Here is a 16,054-nt window from a genome sequence, read left to right as displayed (position 1 = left end):
GCGTGAACGTGAATTGTCTACCCTCCCAAGTGAATGCGAACTGTTCCTGCCTATCTTCGGGAATAGGAATTGTGAAGAAGGCATTAGCCAAATCAATTACCCCGTACCACACCCCTGGATGATGTTGGATTCGTCCTATAATAGTGACGGCATCCGGGACCGCTGCCGTCAAGGCCGGAGTGTGACGGTTTAGTTGCCGATAATCTACCGTCATCCGCCATGACCCATCGGCTTTATGTACGGGCCATAAGGGGTTATTCCACGCCGTGGTGCATGTCCTAAGCACTCCCGCTTCCAAATAATCCTTAATTGTGGCGGATATTTCTTTATGTCCGCCGGGAATCCTATACTGTCTAAGACTTATTACGCGATCGGGATGGGGAAGGGGTCCATTTTAACCTTTCCCACTAACACCGTCCTACAGCGCAAAGCCATTTTCGTGATTCCAAATTCAAACTTCCCTTGTTGGAGGTGAAGTGTTAAACCGGCCAGAATGTCCATTCCCAGGATCCATTCTCTAACTGGTGTAATGATAATTGAATAAGTTTTAATGGGCATTGTACCTATCTTTAGGGGCAATTGTACTGTTTTTCCTTCAATCAGATTACCTCCCAGCCCAACCAGCGTGACTGGGGTTCCTTTAAACTTATGGGGCGTCCCATAGATTAAGGTGGCCTCCGCCCCTGTGTCCACTAGAGCCATAACGGTTTGGACGGATTTGCGCCAATAGATAGTCAATGATACATGAGGTCGAATGTCGTCTGCTGACCATTGGCTCGTTCGTGGGCAAACCCTTGGGGCTTGGCCCGATTCCTATTGTTCCTCCCATTCATCTTCCCCAGACAGCACCGGGTAAAGACGTTTGCCTCGCCCTTCTTTGTTCTTGCCTTTCTTACTAGGTTTCCGGCCACGCCTATCCACTTTATAACACTCTCGGAGGGGAGGCCGTACCTCCTCCTCCTCCTCGTCCTCCGAGGATTCCCACCGCTGGGAAGTGGAAGTTCTACCCCTTCGAGGCTCATTAACAACCGGACCCCGTGTCTGACATTTTTGTGTTAGTAATTCCACTAGGTCTTCCATAGTGGGTCGGGACTCCGTCTCTACCCGGGACACCTTCAGTCCCTTTCGTCTGCATAAGTCTTTTAATTCCGGTGTAGGTAGGCCATCAATCTCCGATGCTGGGACCTGCGCCCGTATCAAAGCTTGCCACAAAGCACGCCGTGAGGGGCCTTGGTTACTTCCTTGATTAGGGTTTACTTTTCCCCCTGCCCGAGCCTCAGGGCGACGCCCCTCCGTGCCCCCCTGAGAAGCACGGGTTGTGGGTCCCCAATCCCCCAAACCACCCATCTCCCTCATCATACTACGGGCATCTCCTAGGGTTTCTCGCCGTCCACTCAACATTATGGTTAATAACAGTGGTTTATAATGGGGGGGGGCAGTCTTCACTAGGTGGTCTCTAGTCTGTCTACTAACATTTGTGTTATCTACCTCGTCCAGCACTCCCAGCAACAGGGCATCCCGCACACACAAACGGGTTAGCCTCTGAACCCCTTCCTTAATTGTTGTCCAAGTTCCTTCCAAGGGGGGCCAATCGGACGGGAAGGGATACTGTTCGGCCACTGCCCTGGCATACATCCCAAATAAGGTCCCCATACTGCGATCTATTACCATATCCTTGGCTTGTCTGCGGTACCCCAGGTCTATGGCAGCATCCTTTGCTAATCCACCAAACTTGGGAGCATCCTGATAGTCTACCTGCACTTGTTGCCCCCCTTCCTCGAGGAGCCGAATTAGCCATAGCTCTAACGGCTCCCCAGGATTACGTCGGGTTTTCTGGGTGATAAACAGCACCTCATCGGTAGTGAAGTCTTCCGTTAATTCAGAGAATTCTGCAGGAGGCTGAGCCCGCGGTAATTCATGCATAATTGCCTCCCCTTGTTCATTCCGTATAGGGTTTCCTTCCTCATCTAACATTACCTCCCGTTGCACTGGGAGACGTCTCTGAACCTGCTTTCTCCTAACCACTGGTTTAGCTTGGAGTACGGGTGGGTCCTCTTCGTACTGATCATCTGAATCTCCCCAAATGTTCCCATCCCAATGATCGATATCCCACCGATCCCCGTTATTTAACTGGGCTACAAACGCCCGTACTTGTACTGGGTCCGGGGTTCGAGGGACCTTCCTTTTCTCTTTCCGTTTCTTAGCAGACAGATACATAATAGTTCGTCCTGCTAGTTCAGTTAATGCTGTCAATTCAGCTTTTAACTTCATAATTTCCTGCCTCAACATAGAGGCATCTCCCGAACTGAGTCCCTGCTCATGTTTCAGGAGGGCTAATTCTGCTTCAGCTTTTTGGCGCTTGTCTGACTGTTGTCTACAAGCCGCCGCACAGGCCCACATCCTCCGCTGTACCCCAGGCAAGGGGTTCTTCGGCAGGACTGGGATCCTCTCAAGGGTGGACAGCAGCGACCCTGGGGTTCCTACGCCCTCGGCCTCCCAGTTCTCCGGTCGCCCCCCACCATTTCTCAAACAAACTGCCACGCCATGCCACGGTCCATGCCATCCCGGGACGGTCGGGACCTCCACAGTTTGTTCCTCTGGTTTCTTAGCCTTTTTCCAAAACATTGTTCTGTATCAAAATCTTTCCTCAATTGCGATTGATCCTGCCGGCTACGCCAAAATGTTTTAAAAAATTCTCAAGGTCAAGGACCAGGCTCGCAGGAAAGTAGTCTGACACAGAACAAACAGCCAAGAGGCGAGTCTGCTAGAATATAAGTGTTTTATTCCCCGCAGCGTCGCCACAACCAGGTCTCGTACTTACAACGGGTCTGGTTTATACTCACTCTACGTGTTACCGGAACTGGGAGCCGTCAGTTCTCGTAGAGCGGTTGCCAACAACCCACGCTCGGCGGTTAAACGCAACCCCGGAGCAGACTCACCGAACTGGAGACTTTTCCAGCTGATATACTCTTTTCCAGATATAAACATTCATGTGAACAGCAGAGCAAGGCTAAAAAACACATTCCATTCTGGTTACATACAGATAAGAAGATTCACACGGGGAGGTGTGTAATAAGATTCACACGGGACTAAGCAACACCTTCCATTTTCGGTTAGATTCACACATGTATTGGGACACAATTTTAACCCTTTCACCACACACATGCACTCACACTCACATGCATACATACTCTGTGTGTGTGTCTCTCTCTCTCTCTCTCTCTCCCTCTCCTGCATGCACATACACACACACACAAGTTTATGAGGTGAATTTATATTTTCAGATACATTCTATTTTGCTCAAAAAATGCATAACCTGCAGACAGTCAATCCATGTAACATTTTGTAAATTTCACTTTAGAAGTAGAACCAGTCTGATTCAAGATTGGGATACAGAAAGACTTTAATCTCATACCTTTAATACATTGTCTGAACTAAGGTGCCACCTTTTCTAATAAAACCTTAAGTAATCTTGAGAATCTTGTAAAAGAGGTTCTGGGATTTACATATTAAAGAACTGAAACTAGTAAATCTATTCTAAAAGATGAAAGACTTAGAGTCTTAGAGATGTACAGCATGGAAACAGACCCTTCGGTCCAACCCGTCCATGCCGACCTGATATCCCAACCCAATCTCGTCCCATCTGCCAGCACCCGGCCCATATCCCTCCAAACCCTTCCTATTCATATACCCATCCAAATGCCTCTTAAATATTGCAATTTTACCAGCCTCCACCACTTCCTCTGCCAGCTCATTCCACACACGTACCATCCTCTGCGTGAAACAGTTGTCCCTTAGGTCTCTTTTATATCTTTCCCCTCTCACCCTAAACCTATGGCCTCTAGTTCTGGACTCCCCGACCCCAGGGAAAATACTTTGTCTGTTTATCCTATCCATGCCCCTCATAATTTTGTAAACCTCTATAAGGTCACCCCTCAGCCTCCGACGCTCCAAGGAAAACAGCCCCAGCTTCTTCAGCCTCTCCCTATAGCTCAAATCCTCCAACCCTGGCAACATCTTTGTAACCCTTTCAAGTTTCACAACATCTTTCCAATAGGAAGGAGACCAGAATTGCACGCAATATTCCAACAGTGGCCTAACCAATATCTTGTACAGCCACAACATGACCTCCCAACTCCTGTACTCAATAACTCTGACCAATAAAGGAAAGCATACCAAACGCCGCCTTCACTATCCTATCTACCTGCGACTCCACTTTCAAGGAGCTATGAACCTGCACTCCAAGGTCTCTTTGTTCAGCAACACTCCCTCGGACCTTACCATTAAATGTATAAGTCCTGCTAAGATTTGCTTTCCCAAAATGCAGCACCTCGTATTTATCTGAATTAAACTCCATCTGCCACTTCTCAGCCCATTGGCCCATCTGGTCCAGATCCTGTTGTAATCTGAGGTAACCCTCTTCGCTGTCCACTACACCTCCAATTTTGGTTTCATCTGCAAACTTACTAACTGTACCTCTTATGCTCGCATCCAATCTAGGTTTGTTCGATATATCATTTCAGCTGCATGACACTGTAATCTTATGCTATACATTCTATGTCGTATGGTCTTGCTCCACAAACACCTGATGAAGGAGCAGCATTCTGAAAGCTAGTGCCTCCAAATAAACCTTTTGGACTATAATCTTGTACTGTGATTTTTAATTTTGTCCGCCCCAGTCCAAAACAGGCTCCTCCAAACCATTTATAAGGTTACATGAGAAAGGAAAGATGAGACTTCCAATATTCAAATTGAGATTTTTGATAGAATCACAAATAACATTGATATCAGCTATGAAAAATGCTGCAGAGTGGAATATATTTTAGCTGAAAAGAGAGTTAAAATTGAGTGAGATAAAATTTATAAATATATTTAACAATTTGTTTATTATTTATATTTCCTTTGCACAGGTACATTCTGAAGGCCAGGACAATCTTTTAGATGATGTTTTCACAAAAATCGCAGATTTTCCTGAACTGGGTGGAACTGAGAAATTGAATCAAAAAGTAACCAATAATGGTGCGACTGTAAAATCACCTGGAGGAAGAGAGATTGCAGATTCTTTTATTGGCAAATTGCAAAAGTCTGAACAATACGTGTGGCCAATTCTTCGGAAATCAGACCATATCTGTGTTCCCAGCACCACCATAGAACCAACCATTGTAAACCAAGGAAAGACTGTGTCTGTCAGCGAATTGCCAATTATGCCACAACGACCATCCCAAGCAGACTGCACCAGTTCTCCTGTTCTACCCCGTGCGAGTCATGTGATCTCTACAGCAGAGGGGTCGAATCGAAGAACAAGCATTCACGAATTCATGTCACGAGATAATAGAGCACCTGTGTCAGTAGATCCTTCTCCAGGCAAGGTGGTAACGAGCACTCGGACTTTACCCAGTGAGTACCAAGCTGATCATTACCACCGTCCCCCTTTTCCTCAACTTGTAGCTTGCCAGATTCAAGCAGCATCCAATTTGCAGAAATCTCAATCAATAAGTCCCTTTGTTTCTAGTCAGTCTCTAGATTTTGACTATAATCATACAAACATCAAGAGGGTTTTCTCAGGTGCTGCAACTGATGAAGAAGGGCAAACCATTTCAAAGTCTGCCTCATCCCTCGGTTTTGGTCTTGTATCTGGCTCTGTGGTCGCCAAACCTGATCCAGATGGAATGGGTTCCTTTACTAGCATTAATCTTTCCTCATCCAATTTATCCACTAATCCTTTTAGTAATATCAGCAGATTGCCATTAGCACGGCCAACTGATATTGCTATGGTGTCGCCAATTAAAACAGACCAGTTGCCAGAGCAAGATCAGAGAATCATTATTTCAAAATCCACCGGACTATTTAAGTTTGAGAATCAGGGTAATAGTGAGTTGAATTCCCCTCCTGTTAGTCATAATCACCCAACTGGTGAATGTACAGAAGAAAGCATGAATGTTTCCGTGTCTCCTTCAATAATGTCAGAAGACAAGCAGACTGTGTGGTATGAATATGGATGTGTCTAATGACTTTGCATTGCTTGTGCTGCAAAATGATTATCAATTTGCAGACTTCAAAATAGTAAAGGCCATAAAAGTAATAACAAGGGTATTAAATATCTTAAGAGCCAAATAGCAAAATGAATACCTACTTAACACTAGTAGGAAATAAGATGTTGGATAAACACTTTTTCAAGTGTACAGAAATCAAATTAATCCATGAGCAACCATGTTTCAATGCCTTCCTTTGCTAATAAGTTAATCTACACAGGTTTCCTATCTGAAGTTGTCTACATTCATAACATTGGTGCTGAAATCTTAGCTTGATAAAACTAATCCTTATTTTCAGTGTTAACTTACCATGTATTGGTTTCGTTGGAAAACTTTTGATTGGATCCTTTTTATTTTTGACTGAATCTACTTTTGATTTAAGTATCACAATTTGTTTTGAAGGAAGTCCCTCTGACTTGTAAACACATCTTACATTCAGCATTTTCTAGTATATTTCTTTAATGTGTGAAAGCTGCTAAAATGCATTTAAATTGTACCTAGCAAGAAGTTGATGTGGTCCTACAGTCCTCTATCAAAAGGATCTTAAGTACTGCAAATAATTTTACGCAGCTATATATTTTTAAAGTATAAAATTTAAGTTGTGCCTAACCACTTGAACCATTTTGTAAAGTGTACTGGCATATTCTCCTTTTTGCATTATTAGTAGAAGTAATATGTAAATAGTTCATCTTTGACACTGTAATTTATCTTTCTAACTTAACAATATTGGGGAAAAATAAATAGCAAGTAAATTAAAGCACAACTAATGATTTCACAAATTCAAGAACCAATATGTCCATGTTACAATGGACACAGATTTTCATTTATGACTTATTAAATGGCAAGTACTTACTGTCACTGGATGTTTTAAAAAGGTGCAAAGCTCAGCCCAGTTCTTTTGAAAAAAAGGATAGGCAGATTGGGGGAGGAGTTGGAGAAAAAAAAGAAGCCCTAATAGAAATATGGGACGGGAAAAATGGAATACAGACAGCTCTGTTTTAAAAACATAACTTTTACTTACATTTTACTTGAAATTTCATATTTGCCATCTCATTCAACAACTGTATATGTTGTACCTGCAACATTTGTTTCCACCGATTTTACACAATATTAACTAAAACTAATGAAAACAAAAACCTGCAAGACTTAGCCTGCTTTTGTATGCTGTTCTAAATCATAACTAAGTTTCAGATGTTAAGATGCTAACACTTTAAAGTACAACATTGTTGTCCATTTTATTTTTCCAGCAGATATGAGAAAATGTATTTTTATTCCACAAAATCTTATGATAAGAGAAAACACCATTGTTGGTCATTGAAATTTTAATTTGAAGCAGTGTTTAGCACTTATTAGTCTATCAAAACATGATGTTCTTACATTATACTGTTTTTAAGAATTATTTTAATGAAGCTCATCTTTGATAGCTTAAATCAATGGTATATCTGTATCTTGGGATTCTTGCAAACTAAATTATTTGTAGGCCTAAAAGTATTTTCTCTGTTACGTTTTGACTCTGTTGTCACCATTAAGCAACTAATTGCACTCTGCTAGAAAAGTTAGAAACCAGAAATTGAAAAGTAGTGATGTGCATAATTAGATGGGTATTCAGTTCTTCTGTAGCTTAGTTTAGGAATAGAGAGGGAGCTGATGATGTAATTGGTTAGCACAATGTCCTTCTGCCACTGTCATTCAAATGTGAATGGTTCACAATGACATGAAAGTCTGTATAACAAAGGTTCTATCTGAAATGGGTTTGTCGTGTTACTTGTGGGTTTTCTATCTTGGCACAACTGCCAGTTCACTACAAATTGCATGGGACAGGCAATTTAAACGAGTCTAGAATAAGATGTTGAAAATGCATCTGGGTGATAAGGCACCTTAAGGCAAATTTGGCTCATGTTTCATCATGTTGTACTTGATTAGGAAATGCATGATAATATTCAAGATGACCAGTAGCTATCCTAGTTTCAACATCACTTGTCTTGACCAACACATCAGTTTAAAAGGACAAATCAACTTACAATAAAAAAAATTCATGGAACAGCTTTAGTTATTTGCCAGGTTACTCACATTCTGGTTATATTATTTGAATTTCATTTTCAGTTGAAAGCAAACCTTTCACAAGTCATTGGCTTCACTGAGCATTACAGCAATTCTGTAATGTTTATAATCTGCTCTATTAAAAGAACATTGAAAGCGCAGTTACAGATACCAAACTCCTAGTAATAATTTCACTTGAAATTTCTGTAATTTGGACCTGTTACACTTGCAGTAAAGCATGCTAAATTGAATAAAGACGTCATAATATTAGAAGAAAGAGCAGTTAACAGTTAAAATGTATAAGACATTATGTGACCAGGGCTTGGATTGCAACATATCCTTTCCCTCATTCTGTTGATGCATTAAGATAGACTTACCAAGTTAAATAAGAAATTGGCTATGCATCTTATTTAATTTCAATGTTGATGCTAAAAGGATATTTAATTGTTACTAATACTGTGTTCTAGTCACTAAAATGCTTACATTCCAGTCAATATAATAAATGAAAAATGTTAAAATATAAGGTTTTAAAAGTTCCTTAAAAATCAGATATGCAGAGTTGTACATTTTTGAGAAAGTTAGATTTATTTCTTAAGGATAATCATTTAGCATAGATAAAGATGTTATCACATAAAAGGTAGTTCAAATTTTAAAACTTTTGAATATTGTCCATCTAAAAACACTTAATTAATTTAGTAATCAAACAAATTACTTTGGTAACTAAAATATATGTTTGCTTGCTTCATGAAGAAACCAGTATAAAATATAAATGTCACATAGGGTTTTGTTAGCAAGTTAAACTCAGACTTTAGCTTTATTGAAATATTTCAATGGATACTAAGTGGGTTGAAAACAAACTAGAACAGTAAATTAGTTCCAAATATGTTGTTTCTATATTTTTTAAAAAGTCAACTTCTTCACCAATGTCAAATATTCCAGCATGTCCACAGAGTTGGTATTAACTCAACATGTGAAGATTCTGATAAAGGTTATTGTCCTACTCTAATTCTGTACATATTGTATTCATCAGAGGACTTCTAGATTTGGGTGAAATAGGCTTTAGAATGTCTTTTTATTTTTTCAGCAAGTTTAATACTAGAGTTACCCAATTTGTTATCACTTGTGTAGAGAAAAAAGTTAGCATTGAAGCTTTATATAATCTATGTATTTGTAATGTGAATTTAACTTTAATTTTTTTTTAAAACTTGCCTGTTTAAACATTTGCAAACGGCTGGTGTAATGTTATCATGCATGTTTCACCCTATGCATGGCTGGTTCTCTCCTTGCTGTGCATTTCTTCTGTATGAATTGGTAAACGACTGATCTTGCATCAGCATATTTTTGCAGATATAATACAAACTAACAATCAGATATTCAAATATCGTGTTTTTTGCATGTTTTTGAAAGTATAATCAATGAATCACAAGTTAGAGATGTTCTGTTTGTATATTATGTTTTGTCTCTGTTTTATATCTTCCATTTTTCTTGTGCTTTGATATTCTATTCTATATCCATTCCATTCCATACACTTGGAAATGTATGGTAAAATAGGGCAAAGTCAACATGGTTTCAGCATGGTCATCAAGGGGAGGTCATGCCTGACAAACCTGCTAGAATTCTTTAAGAAAGTAACGAGCAGGCTAGACCAAGGAGAGCCAATGGATGTTATCCACCTGGACTTCAAGAAGGCCTTTGACAAGGTGCCGCACAGGAGGCTACTGAGTAAGATGAGGGCTCATGGTGTCACAGGCAAGGTGCGAGCATGGATAGAGGATTGGCAGAAAGCAGAGAGTGGGGATAAAAGAATCCTTCTCAGGATGGCAGTCAGTGACAAGTGGTGTTCTACAAGGCTCAGATTAACAATCGAGATGAAGGAACTGAAGGCATTCTGACCAAGTTTGCAGACAATACAAAGATAGGTAGAGGGACAGGTAGCATTGACGAGGTGGGGAGGTTGCAGAAGGATTTGGTCACATTAGGACACTGGGCAAAGAAGTGACAGATGGAGTACAGTATGAGAAAGTGTGAGGTCATGCACTGGTAGAAAGAATGGGCTATTTTCTAAATGGGGATAAAATTCAGAAGTCTGAAGTGCAAAGAGATTTGGGAGTTCCAGTCCAGGAATCTCTCAAGGTAAACTTGCAGTTGAGTCAGTAATTAGGAGGGCAAATGCAATTATGGCATTTGTTTTGAGAAAATTTGAATATAAAAGCAGGGATGTACTTCTGAGACTCTATAAGATATGGTCAGACCACATTTGGAGTATTGTGCGCAGTTTTGGGTGCTATATCTCAGGAAGGATGAACTGGCCCTGGAGCATATTCAGAGAAGGTTCACGAGAATGGTCCCAGGAATGAACAGCTTAACATATGAGGAAAGTCTGAGGACTCTGGGTTTATACTTGATAAGAGTTTAGAAGGATGGGGTGGGGGGGGGGGGGGAATCTAATTCAAACATAGAGAATACTGAATTGCCTAGATAGAGTAGATGTTGGGAAGATATTTGCATTGGTAGGAGAGACTAGAACCCAAGGTACAGCGTTAGAGTAAAGGGAAGACCTTTTAGAACAGAGAGTCTTCAGCCAAAGAGTGGTGAATCTATGGAATTCATTACCACAGAAGGCTGTGGAGGCCAGGTCATTGAGTATATTTAAGACTGAGATAGATAGGTTCTTGAGGATCAATGGTTACAGGGAGAAAGCAGGAGAATGGGGTTAAGAAACATATCAGCAATGATTGCAGACTCAGTGGGCTGAATGACCTAATTTCTGCTCCTATTTTTTACGGTCTTATGGTCATCCAGCAGGAGCACAGTTTTGCACGTAGCTGGCAAATATACAGCAGGTACAGCTACCACAAAATGTTGGACATAGCGTATTGAATTTTTCCCTTGAACATTAGCCAGGGTTTTAAAGATTTAGATTTGAACATAGGTAGCTGAAGGCAAAGAAGATTGTTTGATTGAGCTTTGTTCACAAGCTTATCAGTATTTTTTAAAATAGCTCATGGTGCATTTTAATATAAATAATCAGTGTTGAAGGCCAATTAAATAAAGATGTTGAGTATAAGATACTCCCAGACCAGATATCTCAGTTTGGAAACTTACTTGATAGTAAAAGCATTGGATGGAGGGCAGGGGGATAACATCATAAAACACAGGTGGATTTGGTAAGAAACTGAAACAATTTTATTAAAAGTAGATGGATTGCATATCTTCACCATTTAAAAAGAAACACTTGAAATTGTTAATTTAGCTGTGGTGATGATAATGACAGATACCCACAGTAAATTCACCAATTACCTGTATTGCATTTATCTAATACAGAGCAATATTCAAAGACCGCTGAGTTCTTCTGCCATTGTTTTACATTATATAATAGTTTCAACTTTAGGTGTCTCTGATAAGTATCAAAATGCTAAACATTGGGAAAACCAGACAAAATAAATTTAAGTGATAATAAAAAGTATGTTTAAAGGGCAATTTTATTTTGTAATTATCCTAAAATGCCTCACTTAAAAATAGGTTACCTGTGCCATGAATGTGTGTTTAAATAAAATCATTAATGTAATCAGGAAACTTTAATGACTCCTGTACTTTATAGTCCAATGACTTTAGAGTTAGTTGCAGCTAGAGTTTTTTTACACAGCTTGATGATTTTGCACTAAAATTATGTCCACTTTGTCACTGATGACAGTATAAATCCAGCCTTTCTTCTGAGTAAAAGCCTGACCGTGACACTGAAGCAAACCAGAATGAAAGTGCCATATGCCCCAGCATCAGTTTGAGCCCTAACACCTGAGAAGCCAAACTATTTTGCATTAGCATGTACATTCACCCTAAGGCAAAAATATTAAAACACATAAACTATTGAAACACGTTTGGCAGGTAAATGATCCATTTAAAGTGCTTTGATTATTTTCTGCAGATATGGGATCTGTGCAGGAACTCAGAAGTACACAAGGCAAAACTGAGGAGCAACAGAGCTCCTAGATGTAAATGTTCTTCATCTTGTGATTTGGGGTACAGTGGTGAGTTTCCTGCCCAGAGTGTAAATGGGAGGATCAGACCATTTACCTATTTACAAACTAACATTACCCTTATAGCAGTTTATTCCAGAAACATTCTGCTGTGGCTGGCTTAACAAATCTAAAAATGTGCTTGCTTATTCTTATAAATTGGCTTTGTATAATGCATTAGTATGCATTAAGCAATATTAACTGTTAATTATTCATTCTGCATGCCTGGGCAGGGGCTTCCATATATTGTTTAATACAAAAGGCAATAAGTGTTTAAAGTTTATTTATTTTGTATACATGCAATCCACTGCTATGGCTTACTAATTTTAATCTTTTGTAATTTATTGCCTTTTCACATTTGTATTAAGGTTTTTTTGTAAAGTTCTCTCTATTTACTGGCAAATGCTACAAACCTTTTAAGTGTTTTCATGGGTAAATATATTCATCTAAATTACTACTCCATTCTAATTGCTAATAAGAGGGATACTGTATACTTGCAAGTGTCTCTGCCTTCCTTTGTTCCCATGTTGCACATTTCAAAAGAGTTTGGCCATGGAAATCTAGGAGAAGAAAATGTTTTTGTGGGAAAATTACATTGCAGTGATGTAGATTTTCATTTTCTCCATTGTGTTGTCACTGCTGGGTAAATTTTCCACAAAATATTTGCTTTCAAAAATATTTTTTTTTAAATAAGGGACACTAATAGATATGGTATAGATATCTAAGCATGATTTTAGATCAACAGGTACTTAAGAGGAATATAGTTTCCCTTTTAAAAACATTCATAAGACATAGTGGTAAAGAAAGGACCCGAATGCCAACTCTAATCTGTGCTGCCAACACATACATGGTTCTTTTCATTTTTACTTATCTGTATTCAGACACAGTTAAGGCCACCTGTTCCAAAGGATCAGACAAATTTATTTTAACAAGAAGACTCATTAAAGTGTGTCTACCCCAGCTGACTAACAAAAGCTGGTGGCAGCAGGGATCCTGTTCACAGAGGGCCCAGTTAAGTAATTTTTTTGTAAGTTTTGTTAGGTTCTTTGTGGATCAGAAGAACCAGGAGTGCTCATTTTGAACCTACAAGAATACCCAAGACCTCTTCCTGCCCTCACTTATTAATCCTCCCCTCTTCCCCCAACCTGTACTTACTTTATCAAAGGACTAGTTTAAAGCTTCTTGACAGCTACTTTACACTTTACCAATTTTGGCATTTTCCCAACACACTGCCTTCAGGAAAAGGTCAGGATTAGAGTATGTAAATAAGGCTCAGGAGCTAAAGCTGAGTATTTTGCTAGTCACTTCATTCCTTCCTCATTAAAGTAATTTCTCTTTTATTCATAAAATATTAAATTCTGCCTATGACATCTGGCATGCAATGATTAATCATTATCACTCGAGGAATGTTTGTCTTGTGCTGCCGTTTCTACCATTTAAGTTTCTTTGTGCATGATGCATTTATGACATTTGGTACTGTTTCTTGTTTTTACTTGTTTCAAATGTTACCATTATTCTAAAGTAGTTTCTAAATTCTTTTTCATTTTCTTTCCTCTGATCTGCAAAACAGAAAGAAAAGTGTCCTTCAAACTGTCAATTTGAAACCTATAGTTCAGAAGCACCAAGACTGTCTCCATAAAGAAATATTACTAAAGCATTAAATGATGAAACCTATTCAGTGACCTCCTTTCATTAAGCGTAATGAGACATGTACTGTTCCTTGAATCAAGGAGCACATTTGGACTCAAGTGTTGTTATGTAATACTTGCAGAGTATCGATTTTTGTGTAGTTCCACAGATTTCACCAGAGGTCATTAAAATCTTACAAGAAAATTGAATACAATTTAGATGCTATGAACAGTTTTATAAACTGTTTGTTCATCTAACTGAATTTTAACAAGTTACAGCATACTTTAGTTTGTTTTAATTTTTCATTAAAGCTTTAAAAACAAACTTTATGGTCGTTTTATAATTTGCAATACTGTGCAGACACAAGCAGTAGTGTTGTAGAACTGCACTGCATCCTGCATAAAATCACATAGCTTACGCTATTTTGCACTAACTATCTTTGGGGTTTAACATATTGCATGATGTATGCCATTGCATAATGATGTTAAATTAAGGTTTATAATACCGTAACACTTATTTTTGGCTTGTAATCCAACACTCAAGTATATAATGTAAATGCCTCTTCACAATAGAATTGAAACCTTGTATGTCTATATGGTTCTTGATATGTATGTGCAAATTGGATTTTGTAACAACCTCTTTAAGTTAGCACAAAATGTGCAATATTTTTTGACTGCTGGCTAAGATTCCGTCATGTTGAATTTCTGACAATAACACCTGACACACTGCATATTCACTTAGAGTTTAATTTTAGGAAGAGTGGATTTTTCAGTTTCATAGCTGTTTGATGTAGTTATGTTGTTTGTTTTATAATCCTAAAGCATTAGTAAATTTTTTTACTCCATTTAATTTTGTATACATTACTGCCAGGAAAATAACCATGTACAAATTGAATATATACGTACTGACTGAGTAGCAACTTACAGCAGTAATACATTCACAAGGATATTTGCAATCAAATTTGTTATTGTCATGTTTAGATTTTGTTTGAAAATGCAGATAACCTCATGTTTTTTGTGGATTGTAACTTTTGGTTAGCAGACAGGAATTTTTCTCTTACATCTTGCAATCAGCTGACATTCAGAAGTATTTTACGTATCTGTGCAGAGTCTAAATGCACTGATTTTAGTTATATGTCCTTAGAGTTTAGTATTTTAATGAGTTATTTTTGTACAAAATATTCCCTTATAAGAGTACCGTAAATGGTTTATCTTGTGCAAGATTTGAATTTAAAAGTATTTAAGATTGTTATTTTCACAGTTTTGTTTACATTATTCAATCATAAATAACCATTTATAGATGCTGTAATGAAAAGCTGGTGTCTATGTCATAGATTATTTTTTAAAAGAACATCACAGCATGCTAATGTAATGAACCAGAAGGTACTGAGACAGTGCCTTTGCTTTTTGATATCCCGATTAGATTTTTGAGTGTCTAAAGTAAACTCATACTCTTGGTTTATTTATGTACAGCTTAATAAAACAAGTGTTAACTGCTGTTTCCTTACTGTTCTAAAACATGGAAGTTTGCCACCAAGTACTATGAATAATGCTTAGTGTGCAGAGAAATTTACTTCATGATGATCATACAACTGTACAGTTAAATATTCTGGTTTTGCTGCATTTCAAGATCATAATACATACATCTCTCCCACCATTTCATATTATCCAAAAATCCTGCAAGCTCAAAGAAAGAGTATGATCAACTTGTCTACCTTTTTAAAAGCCTATTCATGTTTTTGTTTGAGATCTCCAAATTCCTTTATTTTGCCACATCTTCAAGTGCTTTACAAATAATGAATTACTTTGAAGTTCAGTCACTTATAAAGAAAGTATAACCGCTGTTTTACTAGATGAGGAAAGTTTTTTGACCAGAATGCTGTAGAATTTGCTAGCCTTAAAATAGTGCATGGTATTGTCTAAGTCCAGTAGAACTGAGATGTAACTTTTCTTCAAAAACAGCACCTTAAATGATGATGCATTTCCTTATGACTTATCCTGAGTATTGGTTTTGATTATATGATCAGTTTATGGAGTGGGAATTAAATCCCCAATCTTAGACTTTAAAAATTCCATGCTGGAAACCAAGTTCACACCAAAACAAGGGCTTCCAAACTTCTCTTCTGAAACTAAAATAATGTTGAAATAAGAAAATGTTCAATGGCATTATCCTATCTGTTATGTCAAGAATAGATCCTGTGAATGCTTAGCATCACCCTCAACAATGCAGCTTTCTAATGAAAGAATTAGCATACCTCAGAAAATATTTACAGTCAGTGAGAAATTATTACCACTCCAACATTATTTGTTTTCCACAATATAATTGATGTAAGTTATA

General features: G+C 38.4%; 1 protein-coding gene across 10 annotated transcripts in view; it reads left to right on the top strand.

Annotated features, from left to right (window-relative positions):
* ccdc88ab (coiled-coil and HOOK domain protein 88ab) overlaps window positions 1-15,214 on the top strand; it is a 399,202-nt gene extending 383,988 nt beyond the window's left edge. For 8 of the 10 annotated variants that reach the window (XM_043696008.2, XM_043696009.2, XM_087991392.1 and 5 more), the window contains 2 exons: window positions 4,911-5,397; window positions 11,998-12,100. In XM_043696008.2, coding sequence (XP_043551943.1) covers window positions 4,911-5,397; window positions 11,998-12,062 — 552 coding nt within the window. In that variant the 3' untranslated portion in view covers window positions 12,063-12,100. Of the gene's footprint in view, window positions 1-4,910; window positions 5,398-11,997; window positions 12,101-13,658 lie in introns of those variants that run through there. The other 2 variants (XM_043696000.2, XM_043696005.2) reach the window with 2 other exon arrangements.
* Window positions 15,215-16,054: the final 840 nt, after the last annotated feature.

This window comes from Chiloscyllium plagiosum, unplaced genomic scaffold (genome assembly GCF_037043375.1).
Source record: "Chiloscyllium plagiosum isolate Xiang-an unplaced genomic scaffold, Cpla_swu_hap1 HiC_scaffold_10, whole genome shotgun sequence".
NCBI classification, from domain to species: domain Eukaryota; kingdom Metazoa; phylum Chordata; class Chondrichthyes; order Orectolobiformes; family Hemiscylliidae; genus Chiloscyllium; species Chiloscyllium plagiosum.
This window is presented reverse-complemented; position numbering and strand designations above follow the sequence as displayed.